This window comes from Scyliorhinus torazame, chromosome 4, assembly GCF_047496885.1.
Source record: "Scyliorhinus torazame isolate Kashiwa2021f chromosome 4, sScyTor2.1, whole genome shotgun sequence".
NCBI lineage: Eukaryota > Metazoa > Chordata > Chondrichthyes > Carcharhiniformes > Scyliorhinidae > Scyliorhinus > Scyliorhinus torazame.
In genome coordinates this window covers 159153436-159173462 of record NC_092710.1, presented here as the reverse complement: position 1 = coordinate 159173462, position 20027 = coordinate 159153436, and the positions used below count along the sequence as shown (strand labels likewise).

At 47.7% G+C, this 20027-nt stretch overlaps 1 protein-coding gene across 1 annotated transcript in view; it reads left to right on the top strand.

Moving 5' to 3' along the window:
- Positions 1 to 20027, top strand: part of nbas (NBAS subunit of NRZ tethering complex) — a 381349-nt gene that overhangs the window by 323430 nt on the left and 37892 nt on the right. Inside the window, exons 49-50 of the mRNA XM_072498805.1 lie at positions 11530 to 11669; positions 18758 to 18902. Of these exons, the coding sequence (XP_072354906.1) occupies positions 11530 to 11669; positions 18758 to 18902 (285 nt within the window). The remainder of the gene's footprint in view (positions 1 to 11529; positions 11670 to 18757; positions 18903 to 20027) is intronic.

Here is a 20027-nt window from a genome sequence, read left to right as displayed (position 1 = left end):
CCCGAAGTCTGTGGCTGAGCCCAATAAACTGCAGTCACCAGGTTTGTAACTTTAACTCAAGTAACCTTTTATTATATACAGTATTATATAAACAGACAGAAAATGTAACTTATCTAAACCCTTTCCCAATCCCCCTCTCCTAACTACCCCCACTCTCGCTTACATAGCGACATAGACAAACAACGCGCATAAGGGAAAGAAAATATTTTTAAAATGTAAGGAAATGGATCTTTGCACTGGGATAGTTTCCAGTTTGTGTCTTTCTGAAGGTCAGCTTTTGTTTTGCTACTTCTTCCTTCTAGGCTGGAGATGGTTTTCTCTGACAAGGTTGTTTAACTTCTCTGCAGACTCAGTGTCATTCCAGGTTCACAGCAAAGGATGGGCCGGGTGCCCCCCCCCCCCCCCCCCCCACAAAGTCCGAGGAGCCCCCGTGGTCCTTGTGATTCACGGGTCTCCTTAGTTTCTGGGCCGGGTCCAGATCCTCCACTTCAGCCCCCGACGTGTTTGTGTGTGTGTGTGGGGGGGGGGACACGGCTGGGTGTGCGTCTTTTCCAATGAGAACGCCTGAGGGTTCACCCCCTTTCTCCGGCGGCAATGGGACAACATCGGCGTCATCTATGGTGTCCATATCAGAGTCCGATGTCCTCTCCAGTGGTGCCAGAGGGGCGCGAATAGTCTTTTGGGGAGTTCTCAAAAGGTCCTCGGTATGCTGATCTGAGTCAGCTCTGGGGGAGGAAACAGATCTGAGGCCTGCACCTGGTCCAGGTGCTTTTTAACTAAGTGTTCTCCCACACTTCTCATACGACACAGGTCCTGTCCTTGACCATTTCTGCTACCCATGTGGGGCCATTTGCATAATTTCTGACCCATACCTTTTTCACCCGCATTGAACTGCCTTTCTCGGTGAGTGTTATCGTGGCCCCTGCATTGGGCCTCGTGGTGTCTTTCTTCTCTTTGCCTAAATTTGTGAATAGTAGACTCAGCCTGGTTCAGAGTCATCTGCCCATGAGTAGCTCCGCCGGTGCTATTTCTGTTGTGGCCTGTGGGTTGCCCTATAGTCAAATAGCCAGCGCGTTAGTTTAGTGTCTACTGATGCTCCGGACTGGTGTTTCAACGACTTTTAGGGTCTGGATAGCTCTCTCCGCCAACCCATTTGATGCCAGGTGATATTTTGCCATCCTTCTGTGCCGAATGCCGTTTGACTTCATGAATTTTGTGAACTCCTGGCTGGTGAAAACCGATCCATTGTCTGAAACTAGCACCTCTGGAGTACCATGTGTTGCAAACAAGGTGCATAGTTTTTCAATGGTTGCTGTTGTATTTGCCAAGTTCATGTTGTAGACTTCCAGCCATTAGGAGGAACGGCGTCTACTATCACAAAAAACATTGATGCCATAAACAGGCCTGCAAAATCGACATGAAGTCAAGACCGTGGTCTACCCAGCCATTCCTATGGGTACTGCCGGTGGCATATTCTTGTTGGCATTTTTGGCACCGACCTACCAGTGCCGCTATGTCCATGTCCTAGCTCGGCCACCAGACATAGCTCTGGCCAGCATCTTAATTTTTGATACTCCAGGATGCCCATGATATAGTTCGACCAGTATGGCTCGACGACCCTGACTTGGAACTGTTACTCGTGCTCTCCAAAGCAGGATCCCGGCTTCCACAGTGATCTGCTGTCTTCTGCTCCAATAAGGGTGGAATTCCGCTGAGACTGGTCTTTCCTACTCCCCCATTAGCACCATGTGTTTTATTTTTGCTAAAACTGGGTCCCTTTGTGTCCACAAACGAATGTTGTGCGGCCACTGGAAGGGTGTCCAGGAAATGTAGTGTCATCACCGTTTCTTCTATTCTGGGTACTAATGGCGGGGGTCTGGTAATGGCAGCCTGCTTAGTGCGTCGGCGTTTGCCACCGGGGTTCCCGGCCGGTGCTCCTGGAACAAACGCTATAGGCCGTTCCTGTCCGTTTTGCCCTCTGTGTGCCAGAACTGCCCCAACGCCATATGGAGATGCATTGCAAGTGAGCACCAACTCTTTCCTGGGGCCATAGTGTGCAAAGACGTTTTTGGAGGAGAGCTGTTGTTTGGTCTTCTTGAAAGCCCTGTCTTGGCGGCGGACCATTCCCAGGTTTGCCCTTTTTTAGTAATTTGTGTAGGGGGTCCAGGGTGGAAACCCTGTTCTGTATGAACTTACCGTAGTACGTCACCGGTCCTAAAAAAGATCTCAACTCTTGGATTGTGGTGGGGGCCGGGGCACCTTTTATCGCCCTCACCCGATACCTCTAAAGGGTGTAGGCCTGACTTGTGAACCTAGTACCCCAGATAGGTTAGTTGAGGTGCTAGAAAAACACATTTCTCCCTCTTTAAGCGCACGTCTGCTGCTGAAAACCTCCCAAGGACTTCCTCCAGGTTTTGCAGTAGTTCGCTCTGCTGTTGCTAAAGTCCTGGAAGCAAATGCTATAGGCCGTTTTTTTGTTCTGCCCTTGTTTTTCCCATAATGAGGACGTCATCCAGATAAATGGCGACCTGTGGTAATCCTTGTAATACGTTCTCCATTGTCCTCTGGAATATCACGCAGGCTGACTGTACTGAAAAATGCCCTTCAGGGTATTTATCTTTGAGAATTTTTGCGATTCTTCGCCTAGCTTCAGCTGTAGATATGCGTGGCTCATGTTCAGCTTTAAGAATAAGAGTCCTCCTGCCAGCTTTGCAAACAAATCCTCAATCCAGGCAATTGGGCCTTGTAGAATTTTGGGACTGCCTCTGGATCTACATGTAATGTCACCTTTGCTCCCTTTATTGTTCCGAGTCCTTCTCGAAAAACCTCTGGGTATCGACACAGGAGCTTGCTCAGGCAACCATTTTTCAGCTGGAAAACTTTTGCCCAATCCAGCTGGATCTCTTTTAGCCAGTTTCATCCCAATAAGCACAGTCCCACACCTTCCACTACCATTAAAGGCAGCCTAACCAGTTGCTTTCCATAAACCACAGGTACATGTGTTGTGCCCAATACTCTGTGGTTCCCATGTATGCATCCTCAGTTTTGCCGAGGTCCTGGTTAGGGATAAGGGTTGGAGACCAGTGCAAATTTTCTTAAATACTGTTTCCCTTATCATTAATACGGCTGCTCCCATGTCGACTTCCATTAATGTTGGACATCGATTCAGCCTTATGGTTAATGTAATCGATTTTGATTTAACCATGGTTACACAATTTAGTCGTTCCTCGTCGAAGGTAGGTGGGACTTCTAGTTGTGTATACTTCTGTACCTCAGCCTACGTATCCTTTTCCAAAACGTTGGTTTTAGGCTTCTATTTCTCCTCTCTGGCAACAACTACAAAATCTTGCCGGGCGAAAGGCTGCAGGGGCTGCTGTCTGTCTGGTCCTAATTTTCCCTTGCTTGGGAGCAGTTCTGCGAGTGCGCCTGGGTTCCTTAGTATCTGAGTCATTCCTGAGGGTGGCTATGCAGTTGCCTATCCCCCAGCGGTAGTCCCTTAACTCAGTTTCACTGGTGTGGGCATCTACCTCCATCGGATACCCTGTAACTCATGTGCTCCGCTCACCGCTTTTTCAAGGGACAAAGCCAGCTGCAATGCTTGTTTGCAATCCAGCTTGGCCTCTGCTAGCATACATTTTTGGATTGCCAGATTATTTATCTACACACCAACCGGTCTCGGAGCATCTCATTTAGAGTCAGGCCAAATTTGCAAGCCTCTGCTAAACGCCTTAATCTTGTTAAAAAATTAGTGACTGACTTCCCCCGTGTCTCGGAATGCCGAGTAAAACCGGTACCTTCTCAGGATCAGAGGTGGCTTAGGGTCATAGTACACTTTTACTAAGTCCGTCAATTCCTGAAAGGTTTTAGTGTTCAGTGCCTCCGGAAAAGTGAGACTGTGCATAATGGCAAAAGCTGCCGGCCCACAGGAGGTCAGCAGAATGTTGCTTTTAATCCGGAACGATACCGTTCGCTCTAAAAAAAAGTACTTCATCCGCTCTACATATTGAGCCCAGTTTTCCACTGCAGGGTCGAAAGAATCCAACTTCCCAAATAAAGGAGTTTTGCCTGTCAGTGGCTTAACCTCAATATGTGGCGGCTGCTAATGAGCAGGTTCCGTCAGGTCACTCCATTTTCCTCGTCGCCACTGTAATATGTCCACGGAGGCAGAAGTCCCTTCACCAGAATTCCTTTTATTAACAAAACCAACAGCAGTATGAAATGAAAATGAAAATCGCTTATTGTCACGAGTAGGCTTCAATGAAGTTACTGTGAAAAGCCCCTAGTCGCCACATTCCGGCGCCTGTTCGGGGAGGCTGGTACGGGAATTGAACCGTGCTGCTGGCCTGCCTTGGTCTGCTTTAAAAGCCAGCGATTTAGCCCAGTGTGCATTCAGCCTGCTGTCTACACTGGGAGTGCGGAGGATCTGACACTCCCTGTTATATACATAGAAGAGGTTCCCTGATTAGACCACTAATCAGGGAACTCGTATTCTAATTGGTCAATCTTAAAGGCCTCTCCTAAGTCATTAATCAATCTAACTCCCTCCAAACCTGGTTCCTAAAATCCATTCGATGCCAAGGAGTCTGACCTCTTCACTCCCAAAACTTAAAAAACATTTTAGAGTGTCCAATTATTTTTCTTCCAATTAAGGTGCAATTTAGAGTGGCCAATCCACCTAACCACATCTTTGGGTTGTGGGGCAAAACCCACGCAGACACGGGGAGAATGTGCAAACTCCACATAGGCAGTGGCCTGGGGCCGATATCGAACCCAGTGCTAACCACTGCGCCACTGTGCCACTCCTCTCCTGTCCAAAAACAAAGCCGAGGAACACTGTCCTGACAGCAGGCTACTTCAACTTCGAACCTTCTGCTTAAAGGCACATTCTGATTCTGGAACCACAGACCAAAATAATAAAATAACATAAAATTTGATTTGATTTGATTTATTATTGTCACATATACTCGTGTACAGTGAAAAGTATTGTTTCTTGCATGCTATACAGACATCGCAGTACCGTACATAGGGAAGGAAGGAGAGACTGCAGAATGTAATGTTACATTCATAGCAAGGGTGTAGAGAAAAGATCAACTTAATATGATGTAAGTCCATTCAAATATGGGCAGCACGGTGGCATAGTGGTTAGCACTATGGCTTCAAAGCGGCAGGGTCCCAGGTTAGATTCCCGGCTTGTGTCATTGTCTGTGCGGAGTCTGCACGTTCTCCCCATGTCTGTGTGGGTTTCCTCCGGGTGCTCCGGTTTCCTCCCACAAGTCCCAAAAGACATGCCATTACGTAATTTGGACGTTCTGAATTCTCCCTTTGTTTACCCAAACAGACGCCGGAATGTGGCGACTAGGGGCTTTTCACAGTAACTTAATTGTAAGCCTACTTGTGACAATAAAGATTATTATTATTATTAGAAGTCTGATGGCAGCAGGGAAGAAGCTGTTCTTGAGTAGGTTGGTACGCGACCTCAAACTTTTGCATCGTCTTCCTGACGGAAGAAGGTGGAAGAGAGTATGTCCGGGATGCGTAGAGTCCTTAATTATGCTGGCTGCCTTTCCGAAGCAGCAGGAATTGTAGACAGAGTCAATGGATGGGACGGTTGGTTTGCGTGATGGATTGGGCTACATTCACAACTTTTTTGTAGTTTCCTTCGGTCTTGGGCAGGGCAAGATCCATACCAAGCTGAGATACAACCAGAAAGAATGCTTTCTATGGTAAAAGAAATGGGAACAAAGGAAATATGCAGGAAGGACCCTTACAACTTGCATTAGAAGGTCAAGTGGTGTAGGAGTGATTGAGGAGTGGATCAAAACATGGAGGCTGGTGGGTTAGTAGGTGAGGACAAGTGTTTCTGATTCTGGAGAAGTGCGAGCAGAAATTCTAGAAATGGGACGGGCATAGTCAAGGATCCTGCCAATTATGATGGAGGGAAATCCTCAGCTGAGGAAAAAAGACATATCTGCAGCATTGATATGGAAAATGGCACTTCAGAACAGGTACAACAGAAACGGAGAAGATAGGAGAATGAAATAATAACTCAGCCTCCAGGTAGCTACGCTGTTCCTCATGCCATGCGGACCCTCATACCGAAGGAAACATTCCAGTCAGATAATTGAGAAAATTGCCCAGGGTGTGATACCGTCAAATCAGCATGTCAAGCCAGTGGTGCTAAATTACACACCAGCCCGCCTCCATTCTCACCCCCATATTGGGGTAAAAGTTCTGCCCAACAGCATCATTCTTTATAAGTAAAATAATAATGATGCTGGTTGAACTTTCCTAAACTTTGTATTGAAATGATAAAAGAAAAATCTAACAAAATAAAGGAATAACGTCAGTTATAATGCCAGGGAGAAACAGCTTCGACAAAGGGTGTTCTGGACTCGAAACATTACCTCTTTTCTCTCCCTACAGATGCTGCCAGACCTGCTGAGATTTTCCAGTATTTTCTTTTTGGTTTCAATTTCCAGCATGTGCAGTAATTTGCTTTTATCCAGGGAATAACATCCGGTTTTATTCTGAATAAATATTACAATTGTGTACAAATTTTGGCTACAGCATTTTATAATGATTTAGAGTTTAAAATATCACGGTAAGATGGGCAAGAATGCAGTACTTAAATGTATGATACATTCATTAAGATAAAGAAAAATCTGGTCCTGTCGTGGTCTGCACCTTCAAATCTTGAACTTCTCTCATTGGGAAAAAGCTTGATTACTGGGAGAAACTTTGGCAAAGTAGGAGAGGTAAACTTGAGTCAACCCTGAGGTTTAAGTACACCACCTAGTAGCTGGATTGAGAATGGCACTATCAAAAAATTGGGAAGAGGTCACCTGTGAATGATTCATAAAGAACAAAGGAAAGTTTGGAATTAAGAATGAAGCTTACACAGAGGCTGTTCCAGGATTTGGAAATCCAATGTCTGGACCTTGGGTACTGTTATTTCAGATCTAATTTCAAAGGGTTCTGGCATAGCGGTCTTTCATTAGCTTTGTTCATTGGAAAAGGTGCAAAATTATTCAGAAGTATAATAGAATTAACCTGATAGGTCAGTGGAGATAATTTATTTTATATTTTTTGAGAGAATTTGATGAAGTTCTTTACATGAGACTTGTAAATATTCAAAGTCATAGAATTAATAACTGAACTGAAAAGTGGCTTAACAGTGGAATCAATGCTCATGGTCCATTCTTTAAAAGAAGGGCTGGATAGTTGTCTGGTGAGGAAAAGTCATCAAAATGAAGATTAAATATCCTGCAAAGCTCAATAGACTCTGTAATTTTGGCTATAAATGTTATCTCCTGTCAGCATTGACTGATGCAGGTTATAAATTGAAAGATATGCTGTATTTTTTAACCGTAATCTTTAAACAGCGGAATAAATGTTTTGCCATCCTTTGCAGTTTTACTTCTCGTTTGTAGCTTCCTTCAGCAAACTTACTGACATGAGTCAAGTCCAGATAGATACTTGGAAGTTGTCCAGTGGAAGGTAGCGACTTTATTGACTGAATAGTGTTTTCAGGTTATAAACTATATTCTGTAAGCTTTTGTAGGTTTGTTTGTAAATGCTGAACTCCATTGTGGTTTGAGAAAGCAACAGTTGAATTGGCCATGTAAGCATTCTTTCTCACTATCTGTGTCTGACACTTTAGGCACGATTTAGTAGGCTCGTTAGCCGTGGTTGGAAATCCCATCATGGCCGCTAAATATTGCAAGAGGCCAAAAGCAGGACTTCAGATTGCAGTCTTCCCATACTCTCTCCAATGATGTAATCAGATTCACACCCAAGAAGTGGTGCAAACTGATTAACATGAATTTGAATACATTAGCATCTACTTAACAAACTTCGTGTCACATCTTCAGTCCTCATCAAATCTTCCCAACCTTCAATTGTGCTTGTACGAATCACTCCTCTTTAAAAACGGGAAACAGGTGCCATGACCTCTGAAAGGGAGGGAGTAGCTAAGCACCTCGGTCTCCACTGAGCATCAGGTAATCCAAGGGAACAGAGGCTGATGGGCAGCTCAGGGGTGAGGAGATGGGGGAGGTTGGAGAGATGAGAAAACGAGGAGGTCAGCTGTTGGGGACAGACGGCTTTACTTGGCAGGTTGAAGGAGGGTGTGGTGTCACGGTTAATGTCGGTAGTCTTGGAGTCTGCTGTCTGTGCTATGCCGTCAGTGTTGTGTGCATGCGCCATTAGTGCTGTGTGAGAATGCAGCCTGGGCGGGGGTGTCTGGTGTCAGGGCAGCTGTGGGGCATATGGGGGGGGGGGGGGGGGGGGGGGAGAGAGATATGATGAGAGCCATGGAGCCGGACCTGATGGATAAGACCACAAAAGAGAAAGAAACTCGGTGTCCAATCTGGGGATGGAGGGGAGGGGCTAGTTTAGTACAATGGGTTAAATAGCTGGCTTGTAATGCAGAACAAGGCCAGCAGCGTGGGTTCAATTCCCATACCGGCCTCCCCGAACAGGCGCCGGAATGTGGCGACTAGGGGCTTTTCACAGTAACTTCATTGAACCCTACTTGTGACAATAAGTGATTATTATTATTAACCAATGGATCAGCTGTCCAGGAGGCTTAAGTATAGGTCGATGACAGTAATGAGCTCTCTGAATTACCCAGCCTGACTAAGCAGGGTACCTATTAGCTCTGCCTCTCCCTGAATGGGAAAACAATTGTGCTCTGTTACATTCCTGAGAGTCATGATCTTGGCACTAATTGGCCATCACGAGTTAACCATTAGCAATTTAGCTCCCCACCATATCAAAGTCAACGAATGGGATTAAGCCTTGCGTTTCAGGACTTAAAGCACAAGATCAAAAGCCAAGGGGGTAGCTTCTCTCCCAGGTCCCCAATGCCTATCAATCAGGATCCATGTCCATGGACAAGGAGGACACGCCTAGGGGTTCCGAGGCAGAGCCTGATGAGGAACCTGAGGATGGAGGCCAGGCGGGGCTGAGGGTGCCCATGGGCAGAAGGGCTAGAGACGCCCTCATCACCTCCCACTTTCTGATGTGGGAGGCTGACATGCAGCCTAACAACAACAATAGTTAATGTAATACAGTGACATGTCAAAATGTGACAAGTGACAATGCCCCCCAACTACTATGGCCTAATTTCACCTGTGTTCATGCTGTACCCGTACAATTATTGAACCTTCTGCATCCTCCCACTATGTCACTAGATGTGACCCCTGTATGCACACCAGAGGTGGGAGGTGCCTACTGCCTTCCACATCTGTTGTCTGAGATGCCCCTGACGGGTGTCCTCTGGAGGGCTGAGTCTTAGAGAGACCCGGCCAACTTTCGGGTGGCACTGGTGTTGGGAGTTGTTGTGTCACACTGTCTGCCTGCTGTGCCTGAGCTGCCCGATCTCCGGAAGGAAGGATTTAGATTGGCTGGGCACTCCTAGGGACTCCTGGGTGGAAAACCCGGGCTGTTCTCTGGCAGATCCTCCTCTCTTTAGGTACTCGTGGGTCCCTGAATTTCTCCATGGGATGGAGGAGCAACTAATGTGAGCTCCAGAAGTCACACTGTCATCTGACGCTGCCAGTCCTGAAGGTCCACCTTTGTGTAAACTATGCAGTTGAAACCCTTTGCCATGGCCCTCAGGGACTGAACCATGCTTCAAACATCTACCACCATGGATCTAACTTTTAGCCCCAGGCTTTCCACTGCAGACACCACCGTTGCAGTGTTGACCTGAATGCCATGCAATGCCTGTACCATCTCCTGTGACAGAAGGCTTTGGGACTCCAACATTTGCCCTTGCAGTCGCAGGAATATCGCTGATACTCCCTTCTGGTATTCCCGACTCTGCCTTTGCAGCTCAAGCATTGAGGGATAAATGTGACTGGAGGCGCGGTACCTCTGACTGGCACCCAGCAGACCTCCGCCTGTCCGATCCCTGGCACGTTGCTGCCTCCAATTGATGTGCATCAGAAGCAGTGTGGTGCTCAACAGATAGTGATCTAGAAGCCTGCCTGTGAGATCACCCAAGCGAGGTATGTGCCTCTGCGTTGGTGGATTGTCAGGGTGATAGTCGTGATGCATCTTCAGTGTCCTCTAGCAACATCTCCTCCAAGGTCGTGTCGAGGGTAGGTGGTAGGGACCTGCTAATGAATGGGCCAGGCTGAGTGAGTGATGTTCCTTCAACGAAACGGACATAGTAATAGTACATGACCAGGGATACACATGGTCATTTGGTTGAAAGTGCAGTGGCTCCTCACTTTGCTCTCACAGGCCCACCTCGCTGTCAGGACAGGCCCGTCCTGCTCCTGCCCCACGAGCTCCAGGGCTGTATCCCCAAAAGGAGTCAGGATCTTCAACTCTGACATCCCACCGCCCGTCTTTGCTCGGTCACGGCAGGTTGTGAGCAAACTTATCCTGCATGAACACAAATAGGGATGATATTAGCTGGCTTCCTGGTAGGTCAAATGTCGATGAAACTGGCACATGTGGATGTGGTGTGTGAGCAGTGAGGGGTTGTGAGGAGAGGAGTCCCTGGGGGGGGTTGTGAGGCTTGTGGGAGGTCAGGTGCTGGGACCCTGCTAGGTGGCAGCATGTGGGGTTGAAGCTGCATTCCGGGGAGCTGGAATGCAGTGAGGATACAGGGAGCACTCACCCTGTCAGAAAGGAGTTGGTCTTTCACCTTCTTGCACCACTGCACCTCTATCTCCTTGAGGAGGGCACTGGCACTCGCCATTGCTGCCATTGTCTCCCAGGCAGGGATTGTGATCTTGCTGGATGGTCTCCTGCCAGCCTGAGGGTAGATTGTTTGCCTTCTCTCCCCCACAGCATCCAACATTCTGGTTAGGGGTCCCTCCATGAAGCTTGAAGCTGGCTTCCTCACTGCCATCCTCCTGGCTTGAATGAAAGCAAGTGCTGTGGAGCTATTTAAATGCAGTGCCTCATTGATTGAAGCGCTCAGAGGACCCCCAGGGTAAATTAATCAGATACTGCAGCATGCCCTTTTTAGGTGGGGAAATGTTATTTCAAAGTGCCTGAAAATTGGGGTCCAGATTGGACCACCGAGACCAACGGGATTCACGTCGAAACTTACACTTAACCAAATTTGGGGAAAATTCCACCCTTTGTTTATATTTGGTTCTATGATTATTTTAAAACATTTTTAATACTTAATATTATAATCCTGTATTGCATGAGGATTATGCCACCACACAAACATTATGGATTGTGGTTTGCTGTCCTTCAGAAAATGATTTAAATTAAATATTACTATCCAGTTCTATCATTCTGCTTTGTAACACTAATCATAACGTTTATCACCAAAAATATTTTTTATTGGTGTCATAAGAGAGAAACTCTCCATTGTGGAAAACAGAGGATACCAACCATATAAATGTGAAACTAAATATTTGTCCTCAGGGAGATATGAAACAAAAGGCATACTCTCGAATAATAAATTAATGCAGAAATATAAATAAATGCTTACTGTAGTCCAAAGAGTGTTGAAGAATTTTATGAAGCAATGTTTCTACAACATTTTATCCTCACCAGGTTGGTGTAAGTGACATTGACAACGAAGAGAAACGTTTCCTGCTCTTTTTGGAGTTATTAGACTCCAGTAACCAAGGGACTGAATTCCAGCATTTGGTGCTGCTCCTTCAGGCTTGGCCACCCATGAACAACAAAGGCATGTAAGTGTCAGTGTGTGTGACAGTGTGCTGTTATCTACAATAATTAGAACAGCAGATCACGGGAATGCTTGAAATTATGAGGATGCAACATACAAACATAAATCATCAATTAAACATTTAACAATGCAGATGTCCCCATTTATCTGCAGGAATTTTTTTTTACTGAATTCCGGGGAAATTTCCAGTTTGGACCACGTTTTTCCATGATGCTTTCCTGTAACTGCATTCTAAAAACAGGGTATTTTCTAATAGCATGATTGTGGGTTTCTTCCGATAATTCAAAGATGCGCAGGTTAGGTGGATTGGCCATGCTAAATTTAGTGTCCAAGGATGTGAAAGTTAGGTAGGGTTACCGGGTTGGGGCGGGAGACTGGGCCTAGGTCGGGTGCTCTTTCAGGGAGTCCGTGAAGAAACAATGGGCCACATGGCCGCCTCCTGTGCTGTGGGAATTATATGGTTAACAGGCGTTGGCCATTCAGCCCTTTGAGCCAGTTCTACCATTCAATCAGATCATGGCCAATCTGTAGTTTAGCCCTAGTTATCCACCTTTGTTCCATATCCCTTAATGCTCTAAACAAAAATCTATCGATCTACATTTTAAAACTTCAATTAACCTATCCCAGCAGTTTTTTTTGAAGGGACAGGACAGAGTTCCAGTTTCCACTGCACTTTGAATTGTTGGATTTTTCCTAACACCAGCCAAGACATATATGCAGAAATATCTAAGTGAGATTTGAAAGGCATATTTGCAGCAGCAGATTTTTTTTGGCTAAATTTAAAATGCAAAACAAAAGTATTTGAGGCAAAAATATATTTAAATTTAATTGTATAGGTTGAAAATCTTTTGATTGCTTTTCCTTTTTTAAATCTTGGACACGATTTAATGGCCTCGTTGTGCCCAGCTTGATGCAACAAGGCCGTTTAATCTCACGGAAGGCTTCTCGCGAGATTTACAATGCTCGAATCGCCTCGCGAGGTTCAACAAAATCTGGCGAGACATCATGATCTAGATCTCGTCCTCACTGGGCATAATCCAAAGTGATATATTTAAAAGAACCATTACGTTAATGTAAATATGTCTACGCTGTATTCTCCGGAAGCCTAGAAACTAACGGCCTCGCCTGGGAGACCATGCCATGGCATCATTTAGGACTGGTCCACATAAACACGGGCCAGGCGTGACGGCACAAAGGGAGTCTCCAGGCCATTGGAGGCCCTCAGGTGGTCGGGCTCTGGGCAGGTTGATACCCTGGCACTCCCGCTGGCACCCGGGAACTTTGGCAAGGCCAGTCTGACACTTTGGTGTACCTGGGTGGCAGTGCCAAGTTGTCAGGGGCACTCCCAGGGTGCCAGGTTGGTAGGGGCAGGTTGCCCATGCCAGTGATCAGGCCGGGACTGCCTTGCTCTTAAGAGGTGGGCTGAGGGGGATTTGAACTCTTTTTTTTTTTCCCCACCCCCTCAAGACGTACGTTGGGGCAGTGGGGAGATCTGGTGGTTGCGCTGGGATGCAGAGTGGGATTGAAATATCGGGGCAGCATTTAAAACTGGAACCCGATCACGGATACTCTTCCTGCACTGGCGAGCTAACCCATTAAAATGTTACCCCTTTACCTCCCACTGCGGCCGTTGGGCCTCCCCCTGCACCATCCGCAAATCCACCCAATACGGCCACCCCGCTAGCAGCACCTTGTCCATAACAAAAAAGACGATCTGGGAATAGACTTGGTGGCACATCAGAGAGTACAAGAACTTCTTTGCCCTCGGCTTTCCAAACTTTCACAGGTTCCACCCCCCCCCACTCGCTCCATGAACCCCCTCAACTCTCTCGCCACCGCCAACACCCTCGACGACTTAGGACTCGACCGGTCCAAATTTGGATCTGGGACCGTATTGAAATCGCCCCCCATATTCAGCCGATGCTTGTCCAGATCCGGGATCTTCCCCAACACCTGCTTCATAAAGTCCATGTCCATTCCGGGCATTAACATTCACCAGGACCACCGCCATCCCCTCCAGTTTCCCACTGACCATCGCATATCTACCCCCCTGGACTGGCCACAGTGCTCCCCACCTCAAAAGCGACTCTCTTATTAACCAACACAGCCACCCCCTTCTCTTCATGTCTAACCCCGAGTGGAACACCTGTCCTACCCATACCTTCCTCAGCCTCGTCTGTTGCCCCAATTTCAGGTGCGCCTGCTGCACGAGCACAGCCTCCGCCCTCAGGCTCCTCAAATACACAAAAACATGTGACCATTTAACCGGCCCATTCAACTCTCGCACGTTCCATGTTCTCCTGGTTGAGGAGTTCCCCACTCCACTCCCCGTTGATCAGCTATGTCTCTTTTTAAGCCAGCCCGCGTCATGTGCTCCTCCAGGCCTGCCCTCATGTCTGCCGCCATCTCTCCCTTCCCAACTGCAGTTCACCAACCACACCTATGTCAGCAACCCTCCCCAACCCACATCCCCACAACCAAACAGAGAACTAACCAAAATCCCCCCCCCACCGCCACATGTCTTCTTCTCGGCAACCCCCCACTTCACTCTCATAACTAGCCAGCCCAGCGAGCATGGTGGGTCCCAACCCAGGGCCTCTGCCTTCCCCTCCCCACCCCCTGCCCAAACCTCACAACCACCAACAAACAAAGAAACAAAAGGCACACTCACCATCACCCCTACCCCAATTTACCTATCCAATGTGTGCTCCACAATTTACACAAAACTCCTCTCCAAAGTTCAATGTCCTCACACACCTCCCAGTCTATGGTCTCTCGTAAAGTCCATCGCCTCCTCCAGCAAGTCAAAATAAAATTTCTGGTTTTGATGTATTGCCCACAAGTAGGCAAAATATAAACCCCCGATCTTTAACTCCTTCTTATAGAGGGCAGCCTTTATCCAATTGTACCCAGCCCTCCGATTAGCCAGATCCGCACCTAGGCCCTCAAATCCACAGCTCACTCCCCTCCCAGGTGCATTTCTTGGTCTGCCTCGCTCACCTCAGAATCTTTTCTTTATCCAGGAACTGATGCAGCCTCAACTGTTTCCCCCACCTGTGGCCTCCTTCATGATCCAGCACAAGGGGCTGGTCAAAAGCCCCATCCCCCATTAGCTCCTCCAGCATGCTTGCCACAAACCTGGCAGCCTCCCACCTTCAGTGCCTTTAGGCATCCTGACAATCCTCAAATTCTGGGTCCTGGAGCGGTTCGCGAGGTCCTCCAATTTCTCTCTCAGGCTTTTCTGGCTGCTCGTTCACATCTCCGCCTCCAGCGAGGGCAGTCAATCCTCGTGTTCCACCACTGACTGCTCCACCTTCTGGATCTCCAGGCCCTGAGCCTCCTGCCTCTGCTCCGCTCGCTCAGTCGCTGCCCTAAGCGGCACCATGCCTTGGCCAAATCCTCCAAGGCGTCTTTCCTCTGCTGCTGGAATTTGCCATTTAAAAACTCCACCAGCTGCTCCGTTGACCACTGAGGGCAGCACTGCTCCCTTGTCCTCATCCATCTTCACCTGTGTCGACCCCAAAAGTTTTCCTGCTCCAACTGCTCTCTTCTCGTGGCACTTCTCGTCCTCTGATCCATACACTGACCTCACCTGAGGAGTATTACTTCCCTGGGCACTCGTACACCTTTTGCCCTCAAACACCACAACCTTTGGGTGGGAAAGGACCGGAAAAATCCACCTTGAGTGGGAGCAGCCAAATGTGCGACCACTCACTCCATGGCTGCCACCGGAAGTTCAGAAACAATTACTTTTAATAATGGGTGGATGTTAGTGCGGAGAGGTGGAAGGATGTGTTCCTGGGGTGCTCGCAGAGGATCACGGGTTTTGTAACGGGCAGACAACTTTCCAGTAACATTAGACGGTTTTTAAACATGATCATGACTCTGTCGAAGGAACGGATACCAGAGGTAGCGGTCTCTATGGACGCAGAAAAGGCTTTCGACCGGGTGGAGTGGCGGTACCTGACTGAGATTCTGGGAAGATTTGGGTTTGGGCTGAAGTATGAGGCGTGGATGTGTCAGTTGTATGTGACCTCGGTGGCACGTGTATGGACAAGCGAGATGAGTTCCCGGAGCTTTGGGTTGCACAGGAGAACGAGGCAAGGATGCCTGCTGTTGCCGCTCTTGTTCGCGCTGGCGATAGAGCCCTTGGCGATGGCCCTTAGTGGGTAGGCAGTGTGGCAGAGGATTGTGAGGGGGAGTAGGGAACACACGGTGTCGCTGTATTCAGACAACCTGCTGCTGTCTGTGTCAGACCCATTGGAGAGCCTGGCGAGAACTATGGATGTCCTAGAGAGGTTTGGGGCCTTCTCGAGCTATAAGTTGAATGTCGAAAAGAGTGAGGTTTTTCCGGTGATTGCGGCGGGTCAGGGAGCCAATCTTGGACTTTGCCACTTAGGGTAGCCAGGGACAGGTTCAGATGGCGGGGGAGTGGGCGACAATGCACAAATGGAACCAGACAAAGCTGGTGGGGGAGGTTAGGGAGGACTTTAAAAGAGGGGATATGCTACACATGACATTGACAGGGAGGGTCCAGGTGGTAAACATGAACATTCTGCCAATGTTCTTGTTTGTATTCCAGACCCTCCCACTCTTCGGGATGCAGCGATTTTGCAGTTTATATGGGCAGGAAGGTACCGAGGGTGAAGCGGGCCCTGCTACAGAGGCAGAAAATGGGGTTGCTGCAACCAAACCTGCTACATTACTATTGGGTGGCAAATGCTGAGAAGATGAGGCAGTGGTGGGAAAGAAAGTGGTTAGAGTGGGTTAGCATGGAAGAGGGGTCCTGCAGAGACTCCAGCCTGAAGGCCATGGTGACAGAGGCACGTTCGCTGGCACCGAGGAGGTACACTGTGAGCCTGGTTGTGCAGTCTACAATTAGGGTGTGGAATCAGCTGAGGAGACACTTTAGGACGGAGAGGATGTTGGTGCCAAAACCGCTGTGTGAGAACCATGGGTTTAAGCCGGGGAGACAGTTGGCATGTAAAGGAAGTGGTGGGGCTGGTGAGGGCGAGGGATCTTTCTCTGGAGGAGAGGTTTGCAGGGCAGGAAGAGCTGCTGGAGAGGGTAGAGATGTAGAGATGCCGAAGGGAAGCAAATTCAGGTATATGCAAGTGAGTGACTTTGCGCGGAAGGAATGGAGAGGGTTTCCTAAGCTGCAGGAGTATACCCCGTTGGAGCGGTTGCTGCTCCTGGATGTGGAAGTGGAGTGTAGGATTGGTGACATATAGGTGGCGGGGGGAGCGCAGGTAGTGAGGATTAAGGAGAAATGGGAGGAGGAGCTGGTGGGAAGGGGAGGGGGTGATAGGATGGGGAGTGTGGAGTCAGGTGATGTGCAGGGTGAATTCACCCTCCTCCTCGTGGGCAGGGATGAGTTTGATTCAGTTTAAGAGGATGCATATGACTTCCAGGGTTGGGCAGGCGTGTGTGAGAAGTGTGGACAAGGACCAGCGAATCACAAGCTTATGTTTTGGTGCTGTGAGAAGTTGGAGAGATACTGGGAGGGGGTGTTTGGGACTTTATCAAAGATTGTGTGCGTAGAGGCCCGGCTGGACCGGACCTCATGGTGGTGATTTTTGGGATATCGGAAATGCCAGAGCTGGTGGAGTGGAGGAGGGCCGACATTGTGGCCTTCACCTCTTGTTGCCCGGTGAATAATTCTGTTGGAATAGCGGTCGACAACGCCACCAAGTGGCCTGAGTGGGGGACTTGTTCGACTTTCTCCTGCTGGAAATAAAAACGTGGTGGCACGATAGCACAGTGGTTAGCACAGTTGCTTCACATAGAACATACAGTGCAGAAGGAAGCCATTCAGCCCATCGAGACTGCACCAACCCACAAGCCCTCACTTCCACCCTATCCCAATAAACCCTCCTCACCTTTTTGGTCACTAAGGGCAATATGGCATGGCCAATCCACATAACCTGCATGCCTTTGGACTGTGGGAGGAAACCGGAGCACACGGAGGAAACCCATGCAGACATGGGGAGAACGTGCAGACTCCGCACAGACACTGACCCAGCGGGGAATCGAACCTGGGACCCTGGCGCTGTGAAGCCACAGTGCTAGCCACTTGTGCTACCGTGCTGCCCAGGGTCCCAGGTTCAATTCCCGGCTTGGGTCACTGTCTGTGCGGAGTCTGCACGTTCTCTCTGTGTCTGCGTGGGTTTCCTCCGGGTGCTCCGAATCCCTCCCACAGTCCAAAGATGCGCAGGTCAGGTGGATTGGCTATGCTAAATTGCCCTTAGTGTCCAAAAATGGTTAGGAGGGATTGCGGGGCTAGGGTAGATGTGTGGGATAAGGTGGAGGTAGGGGCTTAGGTAGGGTGCTCTTTCCAAGGGCTGGTGCAGACTCGATCGGCTGAATGGCCTCCTGCACTATAAATGCTAAGATCGCAGATCTAAGTTCGAATTGAGGGGATCGGCGAGGGGTTTTGAGTGTGGACTGTTCAGCACCATATTTGAGGAATTGTTTATCACTGGGGAGGGGGAAGGGACTTGCACAAACCGTGAACTGTGGGGTGTGCAGAATGTTTTTTGATTTATTTATGTTTTTGTACTTTTGAATATGTTTGGAATATATCCATTTTTTTAAAACACGAGGCACCTCCATCATGGAGGAATATAGAGATTTCCGAGGGTTATTGAGCTGGTGGCGATAAATTGAGGGATTTGCAAACAAGGAAGAGAATTTTATATTCGAGGCATTGCTGGACCATGAGTCCTTGTAGGCCTGCAATCAGAAGTGCGATTGATGAACCGGAGTTGATGCAAGTTAAGTTGGGGCCAGCTCAAGCTCAAGTTCATGCACGGTGGCAGGTTGGCCAGCAGAGAATTGAATAGTGCCATGGTGGCGGCAAGAAAAGCATGGATGAGGGTTTCAGCTGCAAGTGGGCTGAGACAAATTTAGACAGGTAATAAACTCGGTGGAAATGCCTGCATTCGCCACTCCACCTAATCTTAATCTCAACTACTGAACCTAATTGTGTCTGCGGTGGTACTTTAGTGCACCGAAACACAGATGTAACTTCAAATAGTGGTATTGTAAATTGCTAGATTTACCTTTCTAATTAAAACAACTTCACCCTGACAGATCAACTGAGAAAGATAATGCTTGGATCAGGCTTGTTACTGCCATGTTGGCAAAGTGTGCCCCTGAACAGAGAGTTACTACTGGAACTGAAATACTTGCCATTTGCCGCTCTCTCTACTCGACAAAGCACAAACTATCATTTCAGGTAATTTTAAAATCTTTTTTCAAAGTTGCAGTCAAGTTTAATATATGCTGTTTGCATTGATGTGTCTTCTAAAGTGTCTCTCTTCGTTCATAACCCACTGATTTGCTGTTGACAATCTGACCAAGATAGACTCGTGGCAGTGCATTCACACTGAAGTCATAGCTTTTATATTCCTGTAAAAACTGAATTTTCATACCTAAAATCTATTCACCCAGAACAATTAAGGTCTGAACTTATGATCTCCCCAATCTATTGTGTTGGTTGATGCATTTACACTACAGGACCAGCGATATCCTCTTGAGCTGTGCTCCAAACAACAGTCTAAAATTGACAACTGCAGTGACGTAAAGTGCAACGTGGCACATGCTTTCATTGGTCTGGGTATACCTTATTGTACTGCGGCAGATAAATTTCCAGTTGTTCTGGTGTGCAGCATGCTGTGTAATTTTACCATCGGAAGTGGAATCTTGAATCTGCAGTGCAAGAGGATGCTAGCAATAAGCCCAAAGCTGAAACGTTGCCTGTTGTGTTCTAGCTGCAGCGATTAAGACAAATCCAAAATACCTGACAGAAACAATTTCAATCACGGCCTTTCAAGTGCATATATTGCTGGAAACAAGTTTTCAATATATCAGTCATAAACTTATGACAGCTTTTGCCCTCAAGTTGGCTTCATCTATTAATGCACGTCTATTCATCTCTTGCATTCGAGATTTCTCCCCCTACAGTGAATTACGTGCAAAGTGGAAAGACAACTAATATAAGTTGTGTGTTTACCCTTTTGTACAGTAAGTGGCAGTATCCAGAGGGAGACACAGTAGTGATGTTTGATGAGTAGCTCTTGAGGTAGTTGCTTACCTCCTCCCTATCTGTCACAAGGTATCTATAGATGTGCACATCCTGCATAGATCACTGGATGGAGAGGTGGGAGATACCATGAACAACTATTTTTACCCATTATTCAGAAGCTTCATAAAATTAATTGAGTAGACTTTGGGCGTAGCTCATTTACCATTGTTTCTGCTGAGATCATCTAAATATGCAGGAGCCTCGGTATTAAACTTGGACCCTTCATGATTTTTATGGCTTAGCTGCTCTCACCGGCTTAACTAAGTCAATGGGGAA